We start from the raw sequence: 27171 nt of genomic DNA, 5'->3' as shown, positions 1-27171 counted from the left end.
CAATATCGGCGCACATTAAACGGGAGCTCATGATTGAGCGCCCGATCCCTTAACGCGCCGATCCACCTTTCCCGTGTGCCTGATTTAATATTTAAATTGGGTGCCGCGGTAAAAAGGAGGTGCTAGGGGAAATTGTGCACCTCTAGTTCCTCCTCAGCAGCAGGCGCCCAGGAGATGTGGCGGTCAGGTTAGGAAAAGGGACGCTCAATTAACGAGCATTTCCTATCCACGATCAGGTTAGGAAAAGGGACGCTCAGTTTTAGGAGCGTCTGTTTTCCTAACCTGGGGACAGCCACAGGATAGGAAAATTAGTGCTCGTTAATTGAGCGTCCCTTTTCCTAACCTGATCGTGGATAGGAAATGCTCGTTAATTGAGCGTCCCTTTTCCTAACCTGATCGTGGATAGGAAATGCTCGTTAATTGAGCGTTCCTTTTCCTAACCTGATCGTGGATAGGAAATGCTCGTTAATTGAGCGTCCCATTTCCTAACCTGATCGTGGATAGGAAATGCTCGTTAATTGAGCGTCCCGTTTCCTAACCTGATCGTGGATAGGAAATGCTCGTTAATTGAGCGTCCCTTTTCCTAACCTGATCGTGGATAGGAAATGCTCGTTAATTGAGCGTCCCATTTCCTAACCTGATCGTGGATAGGAAATGTTCGTTAATTGAGCTTCCCTTTTCCTAACCTGATCGTGGTACACTTTTTTTTTTTTTTAATTCTCTTATTTCAGTTCCTCTGACTTAATATCGCAATGAAAAAAGGAACTGAAAAGCAGTATTTTCTGTTTGTCTGTAATTTTTTTGGGCTCCTCAAGAATTAACACCTGCTCCAGGCAGGTGTTAAGTTTTGCGGTTAAAATGTGCGTGTTGGGCGCACATTTTTTTTTCGTATCGGGGGGAAATAGGTAATAGCCTCATCAACATGAATTTACATGTGATGAGCGCTATTACCTCTGCGCTCAATTGGACGCACATTTTGGACCTGCTAATCCCCGTTTTGCATCAGGGGTTATGGACACGATTCTGAAACGCCCATCCAATCGCGTGTTGAGCCATGAGTTGTGGCCGGCGCATGGTATAGCATCGGCCTATAGATGTTTATTTTTGCCTTGTGGTCAGATTTGCTATTGCCAGTTGGCCAGAATGGCAAGGTTAACCCCCACTCCCATATTCCCAGGTAACACAGGATCTCAATCTAAGTTAAAAGGCCAAGAAGGGACTGTTCACAGCTCAAGACTCAACTACTGCACTTGAACTGAGTCATCCTATTCTCTGTAAGTGAAGTGATTCATCTGAACTAGACCTGCAGTATCACAAGATGATTCAGATCTTGCTCCATAGCTTTACAATCATCAGTAGCCCTGAGGAGGAGGAAGTTGTGATATGAGCATTTCTATAATAATTATTTCCATTTACATCATGCAAGTGTTATATGTAATATGTAACCTTCTATGTATAGCAGTTATGCAACTTAATATTTTGTAATTGCAAATGCAACGGCCACTGTGATATTGATCACAATTGTACCATTATTTCTATTTTCAATAAGTAACAGAAAAATAAATAACTTAAGCACCAACAGCCAGGCCTGATTTAAATGTTGCATTTTGCCAACATGCTTTTCCGTCCCTTGGCTAAGATCAAGTGTAATATGAGTCATGAGCTGAGGACAGTCTCTTCTTGGTCTTTTGACTGAGACCAAGAGCCTGCAGAGTCTGGGGGAGGAAGAGTTTAACAATTTGCCACTCGATGACTCTGGGGACAGGACACTACTTGGGGTCTGGGTTAAGCTAGGGGGCTTCAACTTTCCATGAAAAAAAGCTCAGTGTTAGAATCACTTCTGTCAAATCCAAAGGCTGCCAGTTGAAATCCCAGCAAAACACGTGAACAAAAACTGTAAATTAATTTCCTAACTGAGCAATTTTAGATTGTACTAAAATATATTGAATTAAATTGGCTTTTAGGAAAATGACTTCACCAGTGAAGTGGAGTGTAATCAAAATCATGTTTACGGTCCCACAGGGATATGTTTAACAATTAGCGATTTGCCCCTACGCCTCTACTTATTCTCTGCATAAATCTGTATTTTTATTTCATGTCCATTCACAGGCACACGTGTGCTATCCAATTCATGCCCAAATTGTTAGCAACAAATCCCAGGTATTTCCCTCCATCTCTTCATTAGCACTATTCAACTGCAAGCATCTTGGATCCAAAGTTATTTCTTGAGGTCTGGCTGTCTAGGAAAACATGGAAAGAAAACCTCAGTGCTTTACGCAAGCAGCAAGGGAGACATGGTCACTAATAAACTTTGAGTGTCAAATGTCAAGTTGAGACAGCAGGGTGGATCTAGTTTTTTTTAGATGGGGAAGAACTAAATATTCCTTGTGAGAGTTTTCAGGTTGAGTGACCTGGAGAACTGAAATGGCCATCTTCCCGGGTAAGTTACTGACAACAGCAGTGGTCTTATGAAGTAACTGACCATTGACCACCCCCAAGCTATTTTAGAATAGTCCTTGTTACACAGTATCTCACACCCACATGAGCTATGATGGATAAACGTATCCATTCCTATACAGGTTACTGAGCAGAAAAACTGCATTCAAATTACTATTTGCAAAAATGCTGAACTCCATGCGATCCAATGGTGGAAAACAGATAACACTAAAACAACTACAAATTCCACTTCCTTTAAATTAAATATACACTTATTAAACTCTGTGCATGTGGATTATAACTAATAGCTATTGAAGGACCTTCATATTTGGGGCTGATACATCTCATAGCTCATTCAGCAACTAAGAAATTGCTATGCTCTCTAACATCTAATCATCGGCCCCATATTAAATTAAGTGATTCTCATATTTTAATAATTTTTTTAATATGCACTTAAAACTGTATGTTAATAATTTGACTTAGCTTTTTGATGTCGATTCTCGAATCTGGATGTTGATGCCACACGCTGACCATACTGAAATGCCTAGAACACCCCTATACAGACCTTGTTTTGGAAGTAAAACTTCCTCCTTCCGGGGCTCCTTCTCATCGCTACTGTGATTTTGCCTGGTTCAGCAGCATCCGATATCATCCAAGACTTCCCGAATCAAAATGGCCGACATTTCTGTTCACCTTGATGTTTATTGCCTTTCTGCAACCAACATCCAGATTTTAGAATCATCATCAGAAAGGTAATTCCAATCTTTAACATACAGTTTTAAGTGCCTCTTAAAAAATGTTATAAAAATATGAGAAACACTTCATTTAATATGGGATCGATGGTTAGACGTCAGGGGGCATGACAATGTCTTAGTTGCTCAATGAGCTATGCGATGTTTCAGCCCCAAATATGAAGCTATTAGTTACAATCCACACGCACAGAGTTTAATAAGTGTATAACCCAGCGCACGTGAAAACCGGGAGATATGCGCGTGGCTGGACCGTGCGCACGTGATGGGGATTTTCAGATGCCCGCAGCCACGCGCATATCTCCCGGTAGATGCCGAAGAATGGCTTGAGGAAAAAGGGGCAGGCCAGGACAGCGTCATTAGGCACTGACCTGATGAAGCGTGCACTGGGATCCCACTGGCCCATGCAACCTGCTTCTGCACGGGAGAGCGGGTAAGTTTAAAAAATAAATAAATAAAGGTTAGTAAGCAGGGTTTTGGGGCAGATAGGAGAAAAGGGAGGCAGATTAGGTAGGGGGTTTAGGAAGTTCCCTCCCAGTCTGCTCCTTTATTGGCGGGAACTGCGCGTACATGGACGCCCGCGCATGGGTCTTAAAATTGACCTTTTAGTGTAAAAAGGCTGGAATTTGTAGTTGTTTTAGTGTTAAAATTGCTATCACATTTTCTTGGCCAACATCTGTGGCCTGATTAAGTATTTCAGATTGATTTGAGTATTTTTGTTGTTTTTTTATTTTTTTAAATAAGTCACCTTCTGATTTTACCATGCTACAAACAAATGTTTTGCAGGAACATTTTGTAAGACGAGAGCAGAACTCTGAGCACCACTACAATGAAGTCATGCAGGCCGTTGCTCAAAAGTATGAAGAAACTTTGCAAGCTCTTGGAGAAGAAAAGAAAGAGAAATTGGAAACCTTGTATGGCCAACTGGTAGCTTGTGGGAAGAATCTTGACACCTCCAAAGAGCTGCTGGAAACCATTCAGGAGCTGAGCAAGAACAAAGAGAAAGCTGAGTTTATGAAGGTAAAAAAATGACTTAAATTGTAAAATAGTGAGATGCGCAGGGATCATATTCATCTGAAAGTTGCTAAATGCATTTTATTTATTTAAAAAATGTTTATATTCTGCCAATTCTAAGCAGAGCACATGGGATACATAAACTTCAGGAAAGCAAACAGTACAAATCAACAAATAAAAACGAACAAAGAAACAAACATTTGCAATCAAATATGAGCAGATCATAAAATCCAAGAGATGTTAACGAAAGCCAGCCTAAACAAATGTGCCTTAAGTTTTTTTTGGATAAAGTTTATAATCTGACATAGCACAGAGCTCCTGAGGTAATTCATTCCACAACATTGGACCTTTACCTGAAAACACTCAATTACAACTGTTATTGTATGATCTAATTTCCCTGTTGTGTTTCTGCTTGTTCTGCTTTTCTATTGGACTTGACTCCTGGACTTTACTGTTGGTGTGATCAGGGCCAGTGCAAGAGTATTAGGTGCCCTAGGAGAACCTTCTGCCTTGCACCCGCCCCCCCTCCCCCCTCATTCACTCAGACAGGCACCCTCTCTTACACACACACTTAGGTTCCTTATCTCATTCAAAGAAACACCCTTACACAGGCTCCTTCCCTCTATCTAACACCATTGCTCTCTCATATACACACGATCCCTCTCACACTCACTCTCTCTCACACACACACACACACACACACACACACAAAAAGGCACCGCTCATGGCCTGCCGAGACTCTGCTTCTCTCGGCTGCAAGAGGGATAGGCTCTGCTCGTGGCCACGAGTGGGATGGGCTGCTCTTTTCCGCCCCCCTAATGGCTGGCACCCTAGGCAACCACCTAGTTCGCCTATTGGGACATGCCGGCCCTGGCATGATGTTGAGTTGACTATTACTCAAATGCAGTACATAAAAGCAGCAATAAGGATTTGATGTTCCTCATCAGCTAAGACCGTTACAGCTCTGTAAGGAATGCATATTCCCATTAAGATTCATTCTGGGACCTATGTAATAAGCTGAGCATGCTATACAGGAATGGATAATCATGCGTCAGGGTCAGAAGATATTAGTGTATAAACATTAAAATTAGTGTGCACATGCATGTAAATGAAGGGACATTGTATGCAAATGAGGCTGCATGAAAAATAGCATGGTATGCTTTCCTCCACGCTTATTAATGTTAGAAATTTAACACCTACGCATTAAAGCCTAAAGCTATCTAAGCTCCCTCTGCAAATCCCTCCCCTCTCCCCCAGCCCCAGTACTAACCAGCCTGAAGTGAAAGGGGGATTTACTCTCCTCCTGAACACTCCTGCCCCACCAGGGACAATTTGTCCCTCATCCCCCACCAAGCAACAGCACTCGCCCACTATGATATTCATCAGACTCCCCAAGGGAGATCACACAACCCCCCCCCCCCCCCCCCCCCCCCCCCCCCCCGAGCTCCATCCAACTTTCCCATCTCCAACATGAAACACTCCTCCATTTTCACTCCTGCCACCTGATAGGTAATGTGGTACCCGGCGGCGTTATTCTGCAGCTGCAGCAGTGCAGGCAGGCGGGATTCTCATGTTCCTCCTCCTGCCTGTGAAGATTAGGGGCTCTTTGGAACTGGAAGCCCTCTGTCCAGAGGGGTGGGAGAAGGGATGCGTGCCTGATTGCTATTTGGGTGGGGTTGGAGTAATGGTGCTCGACAGGGGAGGAGAGGTGTTAATTGTCATGGAAGGTTTGAGGGGAGAGGAAATCCCTCATAGTAATCAGTAGAGATGTGAATCGGAACCAGAATCGGATCCGATTTCAGTTCCGATTCACATCTCTAGTAATCAGACCTTTCACTTTGGGCCATGAGCACAGGGGATTTCAAGAGGCAGGAGATATGTATGCTATGATTTTTTTTTTGGGTTAACATGATGCTACTACAAGTACATGCTTTTGTGGCAATATTTTAGTGCAGTACTCTTCAGGGTAAAGCTCACAGACCAGTGATGGCTCCTATAGATCCCTAGTGTGACTCCTCTTAATGGTGCAACTCCCAGTTCTCATTTTCTCCCTTCCATCATGGGGCAAAGAGGAGACTTCTGGTGCAGGCCAGTGATACAAAGGAAATTTCTCAGTGGGCTTGTACCAGCTCAAGAGCAACAGGGAGGGAGGGACAGGAGAGCAGCATCCAAAGGAAAGAGTGTCGGTGTTGTATACCTCCCCTGCCAGTGGTCTTCTAGCATGGGGGCCTCTTGCACTCTCCCCGTGGTGGACCACATCTGCACGGGGTGGCCTGTTAAAAAGAGGCAGTCCCTCAGAGGGAGCCAGCCCACAGTAAGAGAGAGGGATGAGGGTTGAGAGAAAAGCTGCTGTGGTGGAGAGAGGTAGACGTTGAAAGGATGCTGCTGTCGTGGTGTGTGGAGATGGTAGGGGTCCTGCATCTCCCCTCTGTTTTGCCTGTGTCCTCAATGTCCAGCATCCCCACCCTAGCTTTCTCCTCAACTCCCTGCTCAGCACAGCAGCATCAACCCAGTCTCTTTGACCTCTTTTCGCAGTGTTCATGTTCTTCTCTTTCCACCCCCTACTTGACCATAATCCTCCCCCACTCCCCACGCACTTGCCAAGCACCCTCTTTCTTTCCAACCATCCAGTGCCCTCTATCCACAACTCTCCTACCCGCTTACCCAGCTTCCCTCCTCAAATTTCCTTCACCTCCCTCCTTCACACTCTGCCCAGACTATGGCTGATTGTTTTTATACAAGATTCACAAAATTAGTATTGTGTTCTTAACCAGGTCACCTCTACCTCCCTCTCCCCCCACTCCAATGACCTGTTTATGGCTAAAACCAAAGGCTTAAACCTCCCCCCTTTCCAAGACCTTTACTCAGTCCTTATCCTCCTTGACCTATTTGCTGCATTTGACACTATTGATCACGACCCACTCCTTGATACTCTAGTCTTATCCAGATTCTTATTCTTCTTGGTTCCCCTCTTACCTCTCTCATAAAACTTTTAGTGCTTCCTCTGGTGGATCCTCCTCTGCTTCCATTCCACTATCAATTGGTGTGCTTCAGAGTTCTGTATTGGGCCCTCTTCTCTCTGTATGCTAATTTCCTTGGTGCTCTGATTTCCTCTCATGACTTTAAATACCATCTTTAAGCTGATGATACCCAGATTTACCTCTCTAGACCAAAATTTCCTCAGGAATCCAATCCCAGATCTCAGCCTGCTTGTCTGACATTACTACCTGGATGTTCCACCACTACCACCTTAAACTCAACATAGCCAAGACAGAGCTCTTTATCTCCCCCACCCACCCAGCTCACTTTCTTCTTTCTCTGTTTCAGTGTATAACACTGTAATCCTCCTCGTCCCTTCATCCCATAACTTTGGTATCTTCTTCAACTCTTCTTTCCTTCTCCATACACATCCCAAACATTGCTAAAATGTGCCTTTCTGAACACATTACCAGAACGCTTAGCTACTTTCTCATCATCGCCCACTTAGACTATTGTAGCCTGCTTCTCTCAGGTCTCCCATTGAGCCAATTCTCTCAACTGTAATCTATCCAAAATTCATCTACATGACTTATCTTTCGCCAAAGTCACTACATTGGCTCCCTATCCTTTTCCACATACGGTTCAAGCTCCTCTTACCTACAAGTGACTTCACTCTGCAGCTCCTCACTACTTATCCTCTCTTATCTCTCTCTACATCCCTCCTTGTGAAATCTGCTCATCAGGCAAGTCACTCCTATCTCTGCCCTTCTCCTCCACCACCAATTCCTGATTGTGCTTTCTACCTGGCTGCACCATATACTTGGAATAGACTTTCTGAGCTGGTACATCATGCTCCTTCTCTTGCCTTATTTCAGTCCCATGTAAAATCCCAACTTTTTTAGGCAGCTTTTAAATCTTAACCCCTGATCGTCCCAATTACAGCCGCATTAAATTTTTAAACATGGTCTTAAATGAATTTCCCACAGCCTTTTTTGCCCTGTATGTTTGTCTTGATTAGATTGTAAACTATACTGATCAGGAAGTGTCTCATATTTTTTTTGTACAGCCTGTGTATGGTGAGTAGCGCTATAGAAGTGTTAAGAAGTAGTAGTCGAAGTGTGAAAAAAAAGGATTTGCATCCACAAAAAAGCAGGGGAGTAGCTTGCTTGATACGGCGGTTACTACCCCAAACTAAATATGCCTGATACTTCACTTTCAATGATATCCAGCACAGTTCTCTGCTTCAACGGCAGGGGGAATAATGAAAAGATGATTTAAATTCGGACAACAACCAACAAGGACTGAGTTGCACAGGCTGGATAAACATGCGTGGGAGTAGCTTGCTATGACGGCGGTTACTACCCCTAAACAATTAGCTAGATACTTCACTTAGATGCAGCTCCACCCCTTTTTTCAAGCCCCGGGACATACGTGCGTCTCGGGGCTTGCGCGCCTCGCCGGGTCTATGCAAAATAGGCTCAGCGTGCGTAGGGCTTTTAAAATCTGCCCCTATTTGTATGTCACCCACAGAAATAAAAAAAAATAAAATACATAGTATCTATATGCTAAAATGTTTTGCACAGTGAGTTAACTATCATTTTAGCATGCACATTACATTTTTACTAATATGCTGAATAATTTTTAGCATGCACAAGTTTGATTGTTATAGACCCTCAGTCTGCTTATTTATATTACCAGCTTTAAAGTGCATCAGTACATGAAGCACACAGACTTAAGACACAATTGATTCCTGAAAAACGTGTCTTATATCGAAACATTGTAAGTTGAAATCAATTTTCCTATAAGAACAATGTTATAAATAGGGGGATTAGTTCCAGCGCAAGAGCCCAGTACCCTATTTTCATCAAAACCATCCAGAATTTATAGTACTGTAAAAAAAAGGCTACGACACATTTTAAAACATTACTTTTTTTTTGTCTGAAGAAGAAAGTGCCAGGGCATGCCTAGAAGATGTTGTACTGACATTGTTTTGAGGAGAGGATGTCCCTGATGTTCTTCCTACTGACATCAGCACACCAACATGTGCCTGCTGGGAGACACTTAGGTGTCTTAAAAGTTGAAACAAGCGTTTCCAGTTGGATAATAGGTGTCAATTTAGAATTGAAACTCGGAATCATCGTAACTTGAAATGTCTTGCTGGCTTCCTGTACTCTTCTTATAGGTAGAGCAAGTCACTAGGACCTCACTTGTAGCTGGAGGTTCTTGGTTTTAAATACAGTTTTCAGGAACGCTGTAGTATATATGAAGGAACTTATATATATGTATGTATATATATAATTATATATACACAATTGCACCACCAAAAACAAGAGACGAGTAATGCAAAAAGGAAGCAGAGAAGGATGATGGAGGGAAGGTAGAAGGATCCAGGGTAGCAAGAGGAAATTAAGGGGAAAGGGTAGAGAGTAGGACTTTTGCTGATCTAGATGGTGCCCTAGGTGATCCAGGAGGGGAGGGGGGATCCTCTTACAATGTGATGCACTGGACCGTGAGTAGCCCCCACTGAAGATGTGGCTGGGGGGGTAAGACATATTAGTCCTATCCCAATTACAGAAAGGTGTGGGAGCAGGTTACTTCCATCCCTGCCAGCCAGGCACCCAACCTGTCCCCCCTTTTCTGATGGCCCTGGTAGACAGAGGTACTGGGTGGTGGTGGAAGAGGGGAGAGCCATTTTGATAGCACTTGTTGTGCCACTTATGTTTTGACTCACCAGCCATCACTGACAGGGTCAGACAGCCAACTAAGGGAGACCCTGTAAATATATAAAAGAGCACGGAGAGGTAATGTCCCTTGCCATGCTAATGGAGAATTCCTTTTTTTGTTTTCCCATGTATTGGAAAGTGCTATACAAAATATGCTAAATAAAACCACATTCTCTGATATACACATATACAAATAAGAGAAGAATGAGTCCCCAGTGCTATTATAGCTGTAACAGAAGTAGAAATCAACCATCAACTATGTCTTTGGTAATAAATCTTTGTTCAGCACAATATTTAACATCTAATGTTCTCTGCTTTCCATAACATCTATCAAACTTGAGAATGTGACAGCATTACAGACCTTTGGTTGAACTGGAACTCCACCTAGACTTCTTTCTTTATAATTTTTTAATGACATTCTAGCAATAAGAGGCTTTTAATCAATTTTAGGATTACTTGTAGACAGTCTGAGGAATATGTGTTTGCTATTAGACGAGGGAGTGGGATAGAGAAATGTGAAATAAAGCACAGACAAGAAAGAGAAGAACTGAAATGAACACTCTACTAAAAATGGCAGTGCATTCCACACAGGTGCAAACGTTTATGTAAAAAAATCCTTAAACATGTCAAAATAAGTTAATGCAGATGATGAAAAAAAGTTAATACAAATTATCACCTAAAAATGTGTAGTTTTTTTAAAATCCAAATGAGATGTGTATTGTGCTGTATGTAAAGACTGTACACATAAGCCTGAGAGCAGGCTTGGATTTCTACTGAAGTATACTAGGCCTGTGCTGAAGGCAGAAGATTTCTGGTTCTCCAGCAGCCCAGAGGACCAAACACTTGCCTGATCCCAGCTGCCATCAGGCCAAAGAGCTGCTGTTTCCACTGCCAGAGCCACGTGGGGTGGTACCACATGCCATGAGGTCTGGGATGGAGGTGCGCAAAGAAATTTGAAAAGCTGGAGAACAGAGGGACAAGGCAGCACTGGAGGCTCTGAGGGAGGGACAAGTTAGAGGGGAGCAGAATGGAGAGAGGAGGGGAAGAAATTGGCCAAGAGACAGCTCACACCAAAAGCTATCATTGCCTGAATAATGAACACGCACACAAGATCCATCCATCTGCCATAGAAGCCATGAAGAAACATTGCATTAATGCAAGCGTGCATACATAGACCAGGAAGAAGTGCAAGCACACAAGATCAGTCCATGCGCCATGGAAACCATGAGGAATCATTGCATTATATGCAAGAGTGTGTATGCAGACCTGGAAGAAGTGCAAATTCTCAAGATCAGTCCATGCGCCATGGAAACCATGAGGAATCATTGCATCATATGCAAGAGTGTGAATGCAGACCTGGAAGAAGTGCAAATACTCAAGATCAGTCCATGCGCCATGGAAACCATGAGGAATCATTGCATCAGATGCAAGAGTGTGTATGCAGACCTGGAAGAAGTGCAAATACTCAAGATCAGTCCATGCGCCATGGAAACCATGAGGAATCATTGCATCATATGCAAGAGTGTGAATGCAGACCTGGAAGAAGTGCAAATTCTCAAGATCAGTCCATGCGCCATGGAAACCATGAGGAATCATTGCATCAGATGCAAGAGTGTGTATGCAGACCTGGAAGAAGTGCAAATTCTCAAGATCAGCCCATGCGCCATGGAAACCATAAGGAATCATTGCATCATATGCAAGAGTGTGAATGCAGACCTGGAAGAAGTGCAAATACTCAAGATCAGTCCATGCGCCATGGAAACCATAAGGAATCATTGCATCATATGCAAGAGTGTGTATGCAGACCTGGAAGAAGTGCAAATACTCAAGATCAGTCCATGCGCCATGGAAACCATAAGGAATCATTGCATCATATGCAAGAGTGTGTATGCAGACCTGGAAGAAGTGCAAATACTCAAGATCAGTCCATGCGCCATGGAAACCATGAGGAATCATTGCATCATATGCAAGAGTGTGAATGCAGACCTGGAAGAAGTGCAAATACTCAAGATCAGTCCATGCGCCATGGAAACCATGAGGAATCATTGCATCATATGCAAGAGTGTGTATGCAGACCTGGAAGAAGTGCAAATACTCAAGATCAGTCCATGCGCCATGGAAACCATGAGGAATCATTGCATCATATGCAAGAGTGTGTATGCAGACCTGGAAGAAGTGCAAATACTCAAGATCAGTCCATGCGCCATGGAAACCATGAGGAATCATTGCATCATATGCAAGAGTGTGTATGCAGACCTGGAAGAAGTGCAAATACTCAAGTTCAGTCCATGCGCCATGGAAACCATGAGGAATCATTGCATCATATGCAAGAGTGTGTATGCAGACCTGGAAGAAGTGCAAATACTCAAGATCAGTCCATGCGCCATGGAAACCATGAGGAATCATTGCATCATATGCAAGAGTGTGTATGCAGACCTGGAAGAAGTGCAAATACTCAAGATCAGTCCATGCGCCATGGAAACCATGAGGAATCATTGCATCATATGCAAGAGTGTGTATGCAGACCTGGAAGAAGTGCAAATACTCAAGATCAGTCCATGCGCCATGGAAACCATGAGGAATCATTGCATCATATGCAAGAGTGTGTATGCAGACCTGGAAGAAGTGCAAATACTCAAGATCAGTCCATGCGCCATGGAAACCATGAGGAATCATTGCATCATATGCAAGAGTGTGTATGCAGACCTGGAAGAAGTGCAAATACTCAAGATCAGTCCATGCGCCATGGAAACCATAAGGAATCATTGCATCATATGCAAGAGTGTGTATGCAGACCTGGAAGAAGTGCTAGCACAGATCATGCTGCAGGTTGAAGAACATTGTCTTTCTTTTATAATCACACACATGCAGTACAGAGATTGTTCTTCGTAATATGAAAAAGGGCTTACTTATATGGCATCTGATGATGTAGAAAAGCTTTGCATATTTATAAATATTTCCATCTTTTAAAATCTATGTGGGAGCTGAAATCTTCGGTGCTATTATAGTGCATTATTCTAGTTTTTCCTTGGGTATGAAATTTCACTTTATTTAAAAAAGATATTTGCAACCACACTACTTCACCTGAAGCTCAAATGAACAAATTGAAAAACAATTTTCAGAACAGCTGGAGTAATGCACATTTGAGTGAATATAGCAAATCCAATTTCAGCACTTGGCAATTCTGAGAAGAATACTTAGTTCTTTTTTCAGATTTTTATTGTTAGAAAACAGAGTGTTGTTCCAGAAGCTAGAGGAGTTTCATTTGTTTTCTGTAATTAAACATTTGTGCTTAATAAATGCTTTGGAGAATAGATTCTGTACTCCTCAATGGACGTCAGAGCAGAGAGACTGTTTTTGTAAACTTCCTCTGCCTCCATTCATTAAAGAGATGGACAGATTTGTTCAGTGCCTCTCTAGAAATGATAATCACACTTGAAAAGAGTTTGCACTTATTGCATTTGAGAAGTAATATACCGCAGAGAACTTCTAAAATATATACCATAAAGTTCACACAAGGTTAAATTAATATTTTAGCTAGATCTTGATCCATATTAAACTTTAATTTCATTACAGTACTGTGTGCCTGCTTCAAACTGTTCATCATTCAGATTCTTTAATTTTGTCTCATCATTAGTTTTGATGACTCATGTGCCAAAGCCCACAGCTTCTTCCTTCTACCCTTAAAGTGGCTGTTTGCAGCCTGCAATACGCATCTGTGCACCTAGAGAATACTCTCTCATATTTAATACATGCACATTGTGCTATTCATCCTGCCTGAGCAAGAGCAAAATGACTCATTTTTGTCGCATTCTGCTTGAATGGGAGCTGAGTCACTCATCTCAACTTTGGATATTGACAAACTCAACTTCACTGCATCCAACTCAGCTGCACTCGATAAAATCAAATTTCTTTCCTTAATTTTTTTTACTATTGTATATTAACTGTGAATCAATTGCTAGTCTACTAACAAGTAAGGTAGATCATTCCCTTCAGATTTTGTCTGTGGTGCACATCTGCTTGCTGCAATCTGTACCATCTGTAATTCCAGCTCACTTGTGAATATGAGACAGGCGTAGGGGTTTCTGTCTATTGTGGGGGAGGCCATATTCTACTGGGGAGGGAACAGCACAATTCAAGTCCTGCTTTTTCTGAAATCAGTGGCTATAGAAAGTTTATATCCCTTTCCAAAATGTTCAGCTGGTGTTGCCTTGTAGCCTGAAAGTAAAATACATTAAAACATTGTGTTCCATATATCAACACTTCCTACCCCATAACTGCCAAATGAAAAATATATTCCAGAATTCCTTAGAAAATGATAGAAATAAAAACATGGAATAGTTTGGCTGGATAAGTGTCTGCCTCTTGTACTTCTGTAGCAGCCCTAAATACTTAAGCTTTATTTTGTAACCAGCCACCTTCAAAAGCAAACATCATGGGCCCGATTTTAAAAAGCATTTACACACATAAATACTATACGTACATACTATTGTAGCAATTTTCAAAAGCCATTTACTCAAGTAAAGTGCATTATGTAAGTAAATCCTCTGGGCAATTCAATGCCATTTATTGTAGTAATTTTCAAAAGCACATTTACTCAAGTAAAGTGTATTTATTCAAGTAAAAGCCAGTTTTACATGTGTAAATGCTTTTTAAAATCAGGCTCCAAGTGAATTGGCCTCACGTGTTAAATTAATTTATCCCATCATCAGGTGAATCAATATAAACAGTTCCTGTTGGTTCTCGTTGTTGGTTAGTTCATTTCAAAGTAAAGACCCAACCATGAGCACCAAGGATCTGTCAAAAGAAAGCTGGGACAGTGTTGTGGAAAAACACAGATCTAGGAATGGGTATAAAAGAATTGCAAAGTCTGTGAATATTAGAGATGTGAATCGTGTCCTCGATCGTCTTAACGATCGATTTCGGCTGGGAGGGGGAGAGAATCGTATTGTTGCTGTTTGGGTGTGTAAAGTATCGTGAAAATCGTTAAAATCGTGAGCCGGCACACTAAAACCCCCTAAAACCCACCCCCGACCCTTTAAATTAAATCCCCCACCCTCCTGAACCCCAAAAGTTCCTGGGGGTCCAGCGGGCGTCCGGGAGCGATTTCCTGCCGCGAATCGTTTTCCGTATGGAAAATGGCGCCGGCAGGAGATCGACTGCAGGAGGTCGTTCAGCGAGGGTTCCGACCCCCGCTGAACGACCTCCTGCGTCCGACCCCCGCTGAACGACCTCCTGCAGTCGATCTCCTGCCGGCGCCATTTTCCGTACGGAAAACGATTCGCGGCAGGAAATCGCTCCCGGACGTCCGCTGGACCCCCAGGAACTTTTGGCCAGCTTGGGGGGGCCTCCTGACCCCCACAAGACTTGCCAAAAGTCCAGCGGGGGTCCGGAACGACCTCCTGCGTCGAATCGTTTTGGTCTATGGCTGCCGCCATTTTGCGGCGGCCATTTTGCAAAATGGCGCCGGCTGAAGACCACACGATTTAGTGTGCCGCTTTTCCTGCTCTCCCCCTTCCCCCGATTTAGCTACGGACCGCCGCTACGGAGGTAATTTAAGGCTACGGACCCCCAGGTAATTTAAGGCATTTGGGGTGGGGGATTTAATTTAAAGGGTCGGGGTGGGTTTTAGCGTGCTGTGTTTTAGTGTGCCGTGTTTTAGTGTGCCGCTGGACCCCCAGGTAATTTAAGGCATTTGGGGGGGTTCGGGAGGGTGGGGGATTTAATTTAAAGGGTCGGGGGTGGGTTTTAGGGGGTTTTAGTGTGCCGGTTTTCCTGCCCTCCCCCTTCCCCGATTTACGATTTTTTTGACGATAAATCGGGGGAATTGGTATTGTATCGTGGCCCTAACGATTTTTGACGATTTAAAATATATCGGACGATATTTTAAATCGTCAAAAAACGATTCACATCCCTAGTGAATATTCCTCAAGAGCATGGTCAAGAAGATTATTAAGAAGTGCAAGGTTTATGGCACCACCAAGACCATGCCTAGATCAGGCTGTTCCTCCAAACTGGATGATCTAGCAAGGAGACTGATTAAGGAAGCAACCAAGAGACCAATGGTAACTTTGGAAGAGCTATAGGCTTCCATGGTCAAGATTGGTCAAAATGTGCATGGACAAAATATCCCAAGCACTCCACATATCTAGCCTGTGCAGTAGGATGACAAGAAGGAACAATTACTCAAAAAAGCCCATCTTGAATCTCGTTTGAAGTATGCAAAGGAAAACTCTGGAAATATTGTAGCCATTTGGCAAAACGTTTTCTGGTTTAACAAAACTACCGTAGAACATTTTTGGCTTTAATGCAAAACATGATGTACGGCACAAACCTAACACAACACATCACCCAGAGAACATCATCCCTATTGAGAAGAACGATTGCAGCAGTATCATGTGTTATGCGGATGTTTCTCATTGTCAGGAACTGGGACATTTGTCGGGGTAGAAGGGACAATGAATGGAGAAATTGCCTAAAAGTCCTTGAGGACAGTCCCTGCTGTCCTCTGCAAGAAAGCTGAAACTAGGATGGAAGTTCACCTTTCAGTATGATGAGAACCTGAAGCCCACAGCCAAAGCTATACTGGAGTGGCTATGAACAAAAAGTTATATGTCCTGGAGAGGCCCGGTCGGAGTCTCAACCTCAATCCAATTGAAAATCCGTGGCCTGACTTGAAGGGGCTGTCCATCAATGCTCCTCAAGGAATTTGACAGTGCTTGAACAGTTCTGTAAAGAAGAATGGTCTAATATTGACAAATCTAGGTGGGCATAGATGGTGGAGATCTGTCCCAACAGATTCTCAGCTGCAATTGCTGTCAAAGTTGATTCCACTGGAGTACTGACTCAAGGCAGTGGATGCTTATCCAGTTGTTGGATTTCAGTTTCGTTTTTTGATACATGTATACTTTGTCCTCCAATAAAACATTTTTGGCCCTGAAAGATGTGGTGTATGGTGTGTTGATAAATAGTAAAAAAAAAAAAATCCTCATTTAAATATATGCACTGACACAACAAAAATGTGAAAACTGTTCGATGGAGTGTAGACTTTTGCTAGCTACTGTAAAACCACACACAGGTTTAATTCTCAATGAATATCATTTTATTTAGAGGTAGATTGTTTCAAGAATTTACATTATAATAAACAATCCATTTACATTCACTCTAGCATGTTAGAATTTAACAGCTACTCCTTATTACTTCTCTGCTCCTTAGAATAATAAAACAACTTCTCTACACAGATTCAGTTTAGATTGGGTACTTCTGACTCTAAAGTTATAGGAATAGTATTCCCTAAATGGATTTGACTCTCTGCTCCTATGTCTTGTTGAGCACCTAGCCCCTTTTAATGAAGAAGAGAACAGAAAGAAATGCTCAAACAGAAAGTATTACACTTTCATTATGATAAAAAGCATGGAGAAAAAAGTTACTTATCTGAAATTCAAAAGGAGTTGGAGTAGGTTGACAAGCCCTTTGTGTTGTTTTAATAATTTTATTGGCTACGTTTAGAGCCAATCTCTATGATAATTTTGTTCTTAGGCTTTCATGGAAGGAATACATTTGGATTTTATATTCTGAGATGCAAAGGCTTCTGGGTATTGACATTGGATTTAGTTGGTAGAAGGTAAATAACTGTAAGAGATTTTTTCGGTACGTAGTGCCAGGGCCTAATATTTTCTACAGTCTACATAGTGCTTAACTGGGCAGTAAATTGCACACATTTTTTCACATTGTATCTACAGAAAGAAATGTATTCTTTGTTCAAATTAAAGCCTTGGTAGTTTGTACATAGCATCAGGGCCTGTGCAAGAGTATTTGGCACCCTAGGCGAATCTTTGGTCAGGCACCCCTTACCCACCTTACCTATTGGTGGCAGCTCCAGCACAGCAGTATTGGCTTTCCCCCTCTGGATTTCATGCTGGTAGGATTTTGCCATCCTCAAAATGTTGGTGCTCAGGCAATCGCCTAGTTTGCCTAATGGAAATACCAATCCTGCATGAGAAAAGGTAAACAGGCAAAGGGACCGATGAAGTGCTGTGTGCTATGCATGCCATATCCGAGTCCTGAAGCTGTTCCTATGCCTTTCAGCCAGTCAGCATGGGGAAGTGGCTCCAGGCTACTGCACAGAATGAATGCAGTTTGAGCCTGTACTTCCGGCACAAGCCCTTAGGCCTGCATCATTCCAGGTGAAGGACGGAGGGTAAAGGAAGAGAATAGCAGGGGCCCTCTGACAGAATGATCTGTGTGCTTTGCAAAGGTTCTCCCTGAAGAAAGGAAAACAGTGACCTTGCCAAAAAAAAAAAAAAAAGTATGCATTAATATCTTTGTACACTCGGTCGGTAGTTTTGAAAGAGCTGTGCAGGTGCACATGTTTGCACGTATGCTGGCTCGCGCCAAAGGATGTGGCCATTTTATAACATACGCCCATAAAATAGGACGTACGTGCACAATTCTATACGGATGCGCGCATGTGCACGCAAATGCAGCCTCTACTGCGTAAGTGGGAGAATTTTATAAGGGACGTGCGCCGACACCACCATAGGGAGTTTTCCCAGTTCACCCAGTTAAGGGAGAGGACTTTCTAACCCCTCTAGTTTAATAGTTTCCTTTCCCCCTATTAGCCTGGCCCTTAGAACCCTGCTGACTAGCCCAGATTTTTTTATTTTATTACTTACACGCCCATCCAGAGCAGTGGTAAAGTTACGTGGCAGGGGACCCCAGTCTGCACGTGCGCATAAATGCTTACGAGCACGTTTCATGTTAAAAGTCCCGGAACGCCCATGTCCCGCCCTTTCCCTGCCCAGGCCACACCCAGACCCCACTCCTTTTTTGGGCTCTCTCACTTGTGTGCGTTAACCGGGCGCCAGCCAGACATACTACTCAAGTATCTCCTGGTTTTATTTATTTATAAACCTTTCTATACCGATATTCATAGCGACATCATATCGGTTTACATTATAACAGCAGGCAGAAATTACATTGAACAGGTGGGGGGCTATATGGGATACAGAGGAACAGTAAGCTTAGCAAGGGAATGACATAATAAACCAGTCAAAAAACATCAACTACTTAATGATAAGGCATATAAATACTTAGAGGAATAAGTATAGTTAACAGAAAGTTGTAACAGAGATATGTACAGAGTTCATCAAAAGAGCTGGCATGTTAAGTAGAGAGGGGAGAAGGAGCTGGAATTATTAGGGGTATGCTTGGTTGAATAGCCAGGTCTTTAGGTTAGCTTGGAATTTTGAGGGACATGTTTCGAGCTGTAGGTTAGTGGGTAAGGAGTTCCAATGAGTAGGTCCAGCTATGGAACTAGCTCGTTCCCTTGTGGATGTGAGGTGAGTGTGTTTTAGGGCGGGCACATGAAGAGTCCCATTCTTGGAAGCTCTAGTGAGTCGCTTCGAGCATTTGGGTTGGAATGGTTCTTCAAGCCAACTGGAATTATGAATGTATATGGCTTTGTGGATTATGGTGAGGGTTTTATAGATGATACGGGAGGGGATGGGGAGCCAGTGCAAGTCTTTGAGGATGGGAGTGATGTGGTCATATTTGCAGGCATTGGATATAGTTCGCGCTATTGCATTCTGCAGCAGTTGTAGTGGTTTTAGAGAGGTAGATGGGAGGCCTAGGAAGAGTGAGTTGCAGTAGTCAAGTTTTGAAGCGAGGGTGGCTTGAATGACGGTACGAAAGTCACTGGAATGCAGTAGGGGTTTAAGTTTTTTTCATGACATTGAGTTTGTAGTAGCCTTCTTTGAGGATTTTATTGATATGTTTTTTTAAGTTCAGTTGCTGGTCAAGATACACCCCAAGGTTTTGTGCGCAGGGCTGCATTAGATAGGCATTAAAGGCAGGATCATTTGCAAGGTTGGGATTGGGGGAATATGTTGTGAGATGAAGAGCAGTTCTGTTTTTGAGGAGTTAAGGGTGAGGTGGAGATTGGAGAGTAGGGTATTTATGGAGGCAAGGCAGTTCTTCCAGAGTTCAAGGGCATTGGTAAGGGAGTCGCGAATAGGAATAATGATTTGAACATCATCTGCATAGAGGTAGACTTTGAGACCAAGATCTGTTAGGAGATGGCAGAGGGGGATGAGGTAGATATTGAAAAGGGTGGATGAGAGGGAGGAGCCTTGGGGAACTCTTTGGGAAAGGGCATGCTGGGAGGATTCGGCATTGCCTATTTTAACAGAGTATTGTCTGTTAGAGAGATAAGATGTGAACCAGCGAGGTGCAGCGCCTGAGAGGTGGGAAAGGAGTTGGGTGTGGCTTACAATATCGAATGCAACAGAGATGTCCAGAAGGGCAAGAATGAAGCAATGTCCTTGGTCCATTCCTCTGATGAGGTGATCAGAGAGGGAGAGTAGCAGGGTTTCCGTATTAAGGTGCTTACAAAAGCCGAATTGAGAGGGGTGGAGTATATTATTTTCTTCAAGGTAGTTCGTTAGCTGGGAGTTGACCACCTTCTCCATGATTTTTGAAATGAATGGGAGGTTAGCGATAGGCCGATAATTGGCTGGGTCTTGTGGGTCTAGGGAGGGTTTTGACACGTGCTGGGCTTTAAAAATTCACCCCTCAGTGTATTTGTATTGCTCTTGGTAACATTTCAACAGTTGCAGTGGAGCTCTTTTTCCTGTGTTACCTTATTAAATATTCAAATTTCCAGTCTATATTGTAACGTAAAAAGACTGGTACATTTAAAAAAAATATATATTTAGTTCCATACAATTTAAGACGAGCCTGCTTTGCTGAACTGTTTTTCATAATTCGAGTCTTTGTCTTTTTTCTCTCCATGCTACAGGTTGCTGTTCATACAGCTGACAGGTAATAAGAACATTCTTGCTCACATTTTTGCCCGTGTACATTTATATTCCAGAATAATGTTATTGATTTTTACCTAACAAATTTCTAATTCTTATTTTCAAGCCCATATCACTCTGGTTAGAGCACTTCGGAGGAGCGATGTTAACCTTTCAGTGATATTAGCCTTGAGCGCACCTCTGGACTGAACTAACGTTCCTGTGCCTTATTTGTTTGAAACCTAGAAAAATATTTGGGGGGCAATTTTCAAACTCACAGTGTTGTAAACTGCATGGCCACTTTGAGCATGCGTAGTTTCTCCTGGAAAAAGTGCACGCGCAAAGTCAGTTCTTTACCGGGGTTTGCATCGGTGTGAGTGGCGGAGAGAGGGTAAAAACAGTGCGCACAGGTGTGAAAATCAGATGCGCATCTGCTATTTTCCTCTCCATGATCTATACCAGCAGGTGCGTTTCATTTTCCCCAAGGCTAAAATCGCACGCACTATGGCACCTGAATGTACTTTTAGCGGCTTTTGAGTCGGCGGCCGTTTTACTCCCCTAAATGCCTTTGAAATCTGTCCAACTGAAGCTGAAAAGGTTAGACAGACAGAGCCAGGTACTAACAAATGAACAACTGGCCTTATATTCCTAGCACTGCTATTTTATTCCATTCTTTAGCGTATTGTTTCAATGCGTGGGTGTTTAATGTATTTTTTCAGTTTGGCAAACAAACTGACCTGAAAGAAACATTAAATAAACTGAAAAGTGAAATGTAAAAGACAAACAAACAAAAATTGTGGCCTGCATATCCCTAATGCGGATTCTTTTGTAACTTTTTAATTCTTGGTGCTAATAATAGTATTACCTGGTCAATGTTTGGGATTCTTTGTTCTAAGAGTCTAACATGGCTGCAAACATTTTATAAATAAATAGACTCATTCATTTTAAAGTCCATTTATTTTTCGGACCAATTTGATTGCAAAATAATGAATTATCTCCCCAAAATCAATTTCTCTTGCAAGTTCACACTTGATAGACAAAAATAGGAAGATGGCTTAAACTGTACTTGCCCCACAGAAGAACCATCTGTACTTTTTCATGAATACTAGCTTGCTTTAACTTCTGACAGAGTGGCTGGCAGCAAGCACGTGACAGAAAGTGATTTGCAGTTATTTTTTATAAGGGAAGCACAAAGTTGGTTGGAAAGTTTAATATTGTATATTCTGGAACATTTCATTTCTTAATTCCAATACTTCTAAGGAAAGGATTTCTTGGAAACTATTAGTGTTATAACCAATCTTTCTAATTGCAGGGTAGAAGAATTCTTTAAAACAGATCTAGACATAGAGCTTTCTACATATCCAGAGTATGAAACCAAAACTGTAGATTTTTCTGATGTTCAGCAATTAATGGACTCCATAAGTTCTGTTCCAGGTACTCTATTTTGCAATCCTCACCTTATAGAAGAACAAAGATCTCTAGTCTTATTTCAGCAGGTACAATAATTTTAGTATCAAGTGCAGTGCCCTTCTGCAGTACTGGGCGAGTGTCACTGCAGAGATTGCCATGGGAATATGAGTCGTGCAGGTGTCAGGTCCAATAATTTTAAGTCTGGCATTTTCTACAACTTCTCTTTCTTTTAGTCTTTACCACAGGAGGTAAGTAAACCCTCTTTAGTTAATGATGTGCCAGCTTAATTACATAAAACTTCTGTTTGCTGGTTGACTACTTATACTTTCAAGAAAAATGTATTGGGCTGGATTTTAAGCGGTATGCGCGGGCATACATTTGTGCGCACAACCCGGCACGGGCAAATCTACGCCCGATTTTATAACATCCGCGCGCAAGCACGTGCATGTTATAAAATCTGGGGTCAGCGCGCGCAAGGGGATGCACACTTGTGCATCTTGAGCGCGCCGAGCCCTAGGGGAGCCCTGATGGCTTTCCCTGTTCCTTACGAGGCCGCTCCGAAATCGGAGCGGCCTCGGAGGGAACTTTCCTTCTGCCCCCCCCCTCCCCCCTCCTCTCCCCTATCTAACCCCCCCTAACCTTTATTCCATAAGTTGCGCCTGCCTCCGGGCAGACGTAGGTTGCGTGCGCCAGCCAAGTGCCGGTGCCCGATCCCCCGGCACAGCCACTGTGCTGGAGGCCTCGTTCCCGCCCCCGCCCCTTTGACAAAGCCCCGGGAAATACGTGCGACGCCGGGCCTCTGCAACATAGGCTCGGCGTGCGTAGGGCTTTTAAAATCTGCCCCACAAAGTGCACGATTTTGTATCACTGTGTTAGAGTACAAACTCCTGTTTGATAATAGAATTATGGCCAGATAACTCAGGATCAGCACTACACATAGTCCCATGGGAGACCAAGGGTCACTCTGAGCTTTGATCTGGCAGCTGGCCAACTGGTATAATGGCACCTGAGGGGAGGTCGATCTAGCAGTCATTCCCATGGTGACACCTGCTGGCCAACATAGAAAGGCACAGAACACAACTCAGAAATGGAGCTGAACTTAGCTTCTAGGCCACATGGGGTTACTGTTTCACAGCTGGTTAGACTGAAAGAAGACAAGTAGTCCATCAAATTTTACCTTCTTTTAAATTGCCATAAATAGTTTGATAATCCAGGAGTAGGTGAAAAAAATCATTTTGCATCTATAGTCCACCTTGAATCCTACATCACTTTGATAGTGATGTTCAGTCCTCAACCTCCACAACATCTCAGCTCTACGTCTGTGCGGGATTGAAGTAGGTGATAGGAGCTGGTCAGCTGGAAAGGGCTGGGATACCCCTAACATGGTTGACTGGAGAAGATCTAGATATAGAGCCCATTAAAATGAGTAATACTGTAGTAAAAAAAAAAAAAAGATGAGAATTTGTAATTAAAGAGACTCCTCTTTATTTCAGCTCCTTCCGCGCCAGTTGTAAACCCCCAAAGTCCCAATTTAGCTACAAGTACTTCTGTGCGAGTATGCTGGAGTGTCTTTTCCGACGACACTGTAGATCGTTATGAGCTGTACTACAAACCAGTGAGTGATGACACTCCCATTGAAGTGCAAACTGGTAAGAATGCATTAGATCAATTTAATGGTATAAATATCAAGGGTGTCTATAGGTACCTAAATCTAATAATATACTACCAAGTTTTATAAGACCTTCCAAACAATAAAGTGTGCATAATAAATCCCCAGTGTGCTGTATTCCCCCAAATACAATCCATGGATAATAAAACAACAAAAAATACAATGCACTTTATTTGAATATCAAAAACATTCTGTTAAAATATTGTATTCACATTCCCCACAATCATTCATCCCATTCAAAATAGACATATCTAAACTAACAGAATAAACTAAATATCCCTAATTCACTACTTCACTCATAAAGTATATCACCATCCCCAAATACATATAAATTTAAATACATCAAACATGCAATAAGATATCAGTGTCAATATTCATATTAATAGTTAAGGTGACTTCTCCATATCTTCATTCCATATAATGAGACTGGTGAATTAGGGATATTTAGTTTGTTCTGTTAGTTTAGATATGTGGGTTTTTTTTAAGGTGGTATGGAATGAATGAATGTGGGGAATGTTTTGGATCTTCTAATCAAGTGCATTGTACTTGATGTTGTTTTGATACTTGTGGATTGTATTTGGGGGAATACAGCACTCTGGGGATTTATTAGGTGCAGTTTATTGTTTGGAAGGTCCTATAAAATTTGATAGATCAGTTTAAAACAAGTTGTCTCTCTAAACATTACACAAAAGAACTCTACATTGAATTTGGTCTGGTCTTTTATTTTTCTTTTCAAAATTGACATGAGCAGCACTTTATAGATGCTGTACTAAGGGTGTCTATGGGAAAGATATCTACTTGCATTTTTTTGGTAGCCTGGCAGTTTTCTCCTGCGCCTCTGGGCTGCCCACTGAATTGGAACCAGTCTCTGTTAGACAATGGTGCCACGAGTTCTCAGTCACTAACGTAGACCCTACGTCCGGCCACTAAATGCAGCCCTTGTGCAATGACAAACTGTAACTGGGATTCTCTGCCTCAGGGGCTGTGAATGCTGACTCCGCGGCTCTCCCATCCCCCAGGAGCAGAAGCCCCGATCCTAGAACGGATTCCAGATCCTCGGCATGGCAGTGCACAGCACTTGCCACTGAGCTGGTCTTTGCATTTATTTAAAAATGATATATTTAAACGTGGAACGTTGACTGTTCATGCTTGCGGGAGTGGGTAAAATACCTAAAGACAGGGAAAGAAAGGCTAAGGGAGGCACTGGTAATTCGTTTCCCTGGAGTTACTAATTCTGCACAAGCGCTTCCGAACGGTTGCCTGCTCTGCAATTGCTCTGGAATGGTTCTGGAACAGAATGATGCAGTTTGTGTAACGACTCCAGTACAGAAGCTGTATCGGTGCAGCCATTCCATATGTGTGTGTGTGTGGGGGGATGACACTGAACATGCCCGAGTGTTCACAAAAGGCCCGATTCAAGAATGAGGGCTTTACATAGGCTCAGACTGATTGCAGTCTTCTCCAGCCTACAAAGCCCCTGTGTGATAAACAGGCTAAGTATTTGAATCCGTCAGAAAACGTTTGGATTTCCTCCCCTCTCCGCTGCTGTCCCATTCTGTTGCTTTACGGGTTGTGCAGCGGCATAGATGTGCTCTCAGCCTTGCAAAATCCCGAATCAGAGAGGAGGAACATTCTCCAGTTATTACCTGACAAAGTTGTTGGTGCACTGGACTCTTCATTTTATTTTATGTGAACTACCAAAATTAGGCTGTGGTGGCCTTTCCTTGTGCTTAAAATGATAAACTCCAGAAAATTCTCCCGTGTGGAAATAAAAGTGTATTAGCACTGTAACTTCCAGCTTTTCCAGTTAAGGAACCCTCCCCCTCAGGCAAGCCACAAACTGACCTTGTGTTTCTGAAAGCTCCCATAAATGGTTGCTATATCTCTCAATCTCCTTCTAGAAGATGTTGTTTTTTGGCGTATGAGTGTTGAAAGCAGACCAGCTTGTGTGTGCTGTAACCAAATGTCATCGTAGCAGATGCACTTAACTCAGCAGAGCCATTTTTTTCCATTCTGTGCCTATGGCGAAAATAGCCTTTGTTAAATCAGATCTGTCGCCTATGAAGCCCCCAGAACTTGGACAGTTCATGTGTAAAGTATTTGTACAAATACAGTATTTTGTCTATTTTATTTCAGAGTTTGTGGTTAAAGTAAAAGAAACATCCTGTGCGGTGTACAACCTAGTGCCAAACACACAATATGAGTTTTGGGTCATTGCTTTGAACACAACAGGCATCAGTCCAGCAAGTGAGAGAGCAGTTTATGTGACAGGTAAATGAACTTTATAAATATTACATATTGCTTAGTGTTAATAAAATGAGGTAGGAGATAAATAGCACAGATTGTATTTCATTAACTTTTTAAGTGCTAATAGTGGTGAGGGTGCGATACAATCAATATTATCTAGGCCCTTTCTTAATGAGGTCATGTGCTGGCACTGTGGCAGCTTGCTTGGATGTACCTCCTGCTGTATTAGCCAAGACCATAGGTTATTTTCGTTCCTGCCAACAGGTGGCGACAGAACATTCCTGAAGCTCTGTGCATTCCTTGACACATGATCTTCATCAGCCAGTCAGTTTTCTTGCAGCTGCTGGGGACATTGCCCCAAGTGAGTGGTGTATTGCATTCTCCAATGTGTTCTCCTTTTAACTTTTAGGACCTGATTTTCAATGGCTATTATAAAATAACCCAGGGCTCAGTGCAAGTAAAAGTGCATGTGCAAGCCAGTTTTCATGAAAGGAAGTCTGGGGGGTGAGGGAAGCCAGATTTGGAAGTTACATATAAATTTTTAAAAAGTGTGTGCATAAGTTAACCCACACTTTATGCTCTTTAAAGCACAGGTATAACTTTGCGTGAGTTAGTCTGGGTGCTTACCAGTCTAATTACCTGCATATCTCCAAAGAGAACTTGTGTGTGTAAGTTCACTTTGAAAATTCAGGGCAAAGTCTGCACGTAAAATGTACAGGTAGATTTTACTCGACCATGCAGTTATACAACTGCCTTCTTTAGGTCCAATTTCTTACAAATGAGACTTTTGCCATTAATGTTGAACAGGTTAAAGTCTATAAAATATTTATGAAACCTCATTATCTCAAGATGGAGTCCCTGGTGTCAGAAGTCTCAAAAGAAGACCCAGGGGATTTTCTTTCTTTCCTAAGTGTCTCTTGACTCTCAGAGGAAGTTTATCAGACTTACCTACAGACAATGATAATATCAACACTCAGTTCTATCATCATTTATTTATCCCATGCTGTTCCAGCTAGTGAGCTCAAAGGTGTTACAGCAGGTCAGCATTAGTAATTCTAACATCTCATCAGTACATTGAACTACATCAACAATAAGGACATAATGACAATTTAGGAACAGGGAGGTATCAAATAAAAGGACAATAGACA

At 42.5% G+C, this 27171-nt stretch overlaps 1 protein-coding gene and 1 long non-coding RNA gene across 4 annotated transcripts in view; one reads left to right on the top strand and one right to left on the bottom strand.

Annotated features, from left to right (window-relative positions):
- FSD2 (fibronectin type III and SPRY domain containing 2) overlaps positions 1 to 27171 on the top strand; it is a 59816-nt gene that overhangs the window by 13037 nt on the left and 19608 nt on the right. For both annotated transcript variants that reach the window (XM_029574521.1, XM_029574522.1), the window contains exons 4-8: positions 3972 to 4205; positions 20700 to 20722; positions 22010 to 22131; positions 23601 to 23756; positions 25913 to 26047. In XM_029574521.1, the coding sequence (XP_029430381.1) occupies positions 3972 to 4205; positions 20700 to 20722; positions 22010 to 22131; positions 23601 to 23756; positions 25913 to 26047 (670 nt within the window). The remainder of the gene's footprint in view (positions 1 to 3971; positions 4206 to 20699; positions 20723 to 22009; positions 22132 to 23600; positions 23757 to 25912; positions 26048 to 27171) is intronic.
- LOC115074760 overlaps positions 4112 to 27171 on the bottom strand; it is a 52070-nt gene continuing 29010 nt past the window's right edge. The window contains exons 4-5 of one of the 2 annotated variants that reach the window (XR_003852335.1): positions 25622 to 25795; positions 22790 to 23539 (exon numbers count right to left, since the gene is read on the bottom strand). This is a non-coding gene — a long non-coding RNA (uncharacterized LOC115074760). Of the gene's footprint in view, positions 4170 to 22789; positions 23540 to 25621; positions 25796 to 27171 lie in introns of those variants that run through there. The other variant, XR_003852334.1, reaches the window with a different exon arrangement.

Source organism: Rhinatrema bivittatum, chromosome 13 (assembly GCF_901001135.1).
Source record: "Rhinatrema bivittatum chromosome 13, aRhiBiv1.1, whole genome shotgun sequence".
NCBI lineage: Eukaryota > Metazoa > Chordata > Amphibia > Gymnophiona > Rhinatrematidae > Rhinatrema > Rhinatrema bivittatum.
Note: the sequence above shows the minus strand (reverse complement) of the source record. Positions and strands in the feature narration are given on the sequence as shown.